Source organism: Mytilus trossulus, chromosome 14 (genome assembly GCF_036588685.1).
Source record: "Mytilus trossulus isolate FHL-02 chromosome 14, PNRI_Mtr1.1.1.hap1, whole genome shotgun sequence".
NCBI classification, from domain to species: Eukaryota; Metazoa; Mollusca; class Bivalvia; order Mytilida; family Mytilidae; genus Mytilus; species Mytilus trossulus.
In genome coordinates this window covers 23,718,620-23,721,297 of record NC_086386.1, presented here as the reverse complement: position 1 = coordinate 23,721,297, position 2,678 = coordinate 23,718,620, and the positions used below count along the sequence as shown (strand labels likewise).

Below are 2,678 nucleotides of genomic sequence, written 5' to 3'. Positions count from 1 at the left end.
TAACGAATACGAATAAACGGTCATGTTAATGAATACGAATTCACGGTCATGTTAACGAATAAACATCTGATCTAATCAAATGTCACATATCGAAGATCGACGGTTGGGAAACACGGAAGGTACAACTAATGAGTGTGGTTGTCTAGTATAAAAGTAAGGATACAACCACATTAACATATGTGTTCTCATACTAGCATGTATATATTAAGAGCGAGTGGGCGTTAAACAACAATCCATTCTCCTCTTCCCTTCCATCATAATCATGATCCCAACTATCTCTGTTAACTATACAAAAATGTAAATACTTTTACGTATCTGTGAGTTTTGCAAATCAACTCATTTGTAGCAGCTATTAATTATATACTTTTGGCTCGTATACAAAGCACTTTCTTAATTCCCTTTTCAATTTCACATCAAAATAACAATATATAAAAGGATTTACAATGTGATTAACAATGAATAACCGTCCTATATAAAACCAAGCAAATGTTTCTTCTTTCGAAAAAGCTATTTCATTTATATTCTCAATTGTGTATCTAAGTATCAAACAAATAACCGTAGGTATATAAGAAATGACGTAGGCAAGTATTAATACGAAAAACATAGTTCTGATTCTTCCTTTTACTGAACTGCTCCCTGATTTGAAAGAGTCTTTAAAGCTTACTTCGTTTTCTTCTATTTCATTACCTGAATTGTTGTTCTTAGAAGATTGAAGAGCAAATGTTGTTGGAGAATCATGTGCTAATTCTTGATCCAAGTGAATTTTCTGGGTTTCATTCTTTTTTGATGTTTTACTTTTAGCTGCGGGTTTAATATTTGCTTTTAACACAACAGCATATATATTCTTCAAACTTGTATCCAAAACCCCATTACCTAACATGTTTTGCTTCTTTTTTGTAGCTAAGCTTTTGTTTGTCGATTTATCTAGAAAGACATCTTTAATCTTTATAAAGACTGGTATGCAAAGGACAATGGTGAACACAAGATTACACAATACTATCAGAGCAAATATTCCAAAGTAGATAGTAATTGGTTTTGAGTCTACTGTGGACAATCGACATGTCGTTGTATTAATTGTGTAATTCAGAAACACGTTTTCGGATGTAACTGTTCCTGATAATCCTAATAGGGGACAAGAATACACCAATGTAAATAAACTGGCAACAGCAAGCGAAACTCTTTTCTGGAACAGGGTCATCTTTGGACTGAACGGTTTACATACTAAAAAGTACCTTTGAATACTTATGATAAGGAGGATATGAGCCGACAGTCCAGATGCAAACACCTGCAAGAATGTAGTGACACAACACACGGTTTTACTGGAATAAGCATAAAAATATGAATAACTATTTATAGCATAATTTGTGAATATAGTTAAACAAGCAGTAAGATCCACAATTGCTAATAAAGGAATAAAATAACGTTCTCCTCTTTCCTTTATCCGACAGGAGTACATAAAAATTGTGGCACAGTTTCCTAGCATCCCTATGACTGTTCCAACAATTATTAAAACTGTATGACTTAGGAAGATATCAACATATCTATTCTTCAGAAATTCATTCATATCAATATCATTACCCATCCTGCAATGGAAATTGGAATTCGAAAAACAAATTCATATGCATGTTATTTTGAAAAAAAGTCTTCAAGAATTTTAAATTAATAACTATTCAGAAAAATTTGTGTCAATAGCAAAGAGAGTGTGACTTTAAGGAGTCATGTGATTAATGGCCACCTAATATATTTCTGATATTTTGTAACTAGACCAAGACATTGCGAATATAACCCAATGATATACTTTGAAAGAAATATTATAAGAATTTTACACTTGAGAGCATGACAGAACGGACAGAACGATGGATATACAGATGGACAGATGTACGCACAGTATTTCCATGTTCACACATAGATTCGCGTTTGCGATAAAAACATAACTTTATATTGCAATAATAGTCGAAGAATGCGAGACAGGGATTGTAACTTGTAACTTGTCAGTAGCGACGACATTTATACTTCATTCCTTGTCTACAGATGGGTTGTATAACGAAATTTCTGTCTGTCTTATATATTTTGTCCCTAAAATAATGTTTATTAATCAGCAACTGCCTAAAATTACATTTTGTTTCCGTTACTGCATCTACTATTGGCTACCTATTCATATTTTTATTGGTCAATGTTAAGTTTATATCATGGTTAAATTCGCTTCTCGGAAACTTTCAGAAACGGGTGATCTATATAATGACCTCAATGAGTTCATGTATGCATGACAGGTTTGATTATCTTACCATTACCATTTTTTAATGGTTGACATCAAAACATGTAAAAAGTAAAATAACAAAATAATAAACTCAAAATTTAGAACGGAAAGTCCCCATATCAAATGACAAAATCAAAAGATCATCAACCGAACTTATAACAGCGGTGCATTTCCTATACTAGTAAAGCCGTTTCATTAATAATATGTAACAAATGGTGGATTAAAACCGATTTCAAAGCTAGCTAAACCTGTTACTTGTATAACAGTAGCATAAAATTTCATAACAGTACTTGGGGAACAAAACAAACAGACATAAACAGTCAAAAATTCAAAAGTTGGGCACAGCAGTCAATATTTCAATACAATCTTAATCACTTTAAAATGATAAAAGAAACAAATTTGTAAACATCGAAAAAAAAAA

General features: G+C 32.0%; 1 protein-coding gene across 1 annotated transcript; it reads right to left on the bottom strand.

Annotated features, from left to right (window-relative positions):
• Positions 1 to 352: 352 nt before the first annotated feature.
• Positions 353 to 1,582, bottom strand: LOC134697599 (cholecystokinin receptor type A-like). Its single transcript, XM_063559883.1, has one exon. The coding sequence runs from the start codon at positions 1,580 to 1,582 to the stop codon at positions 353 to 355; it is 1,230 nt and encodes a 409-aa protein (XP_063415953.1).
• Between the last annotated feature and the right edge of the window lie 1,096 nt (positions 1,583 to 2,678).

Coding starts and splice junctions, on each gene's coding strand:
- LOC134697599 (XM_063559883.1), bottom strand. CDS start 1,582: ATGGGTAATGATATTGATATGAATGAATTTCTGAAGAATAGATATGTT.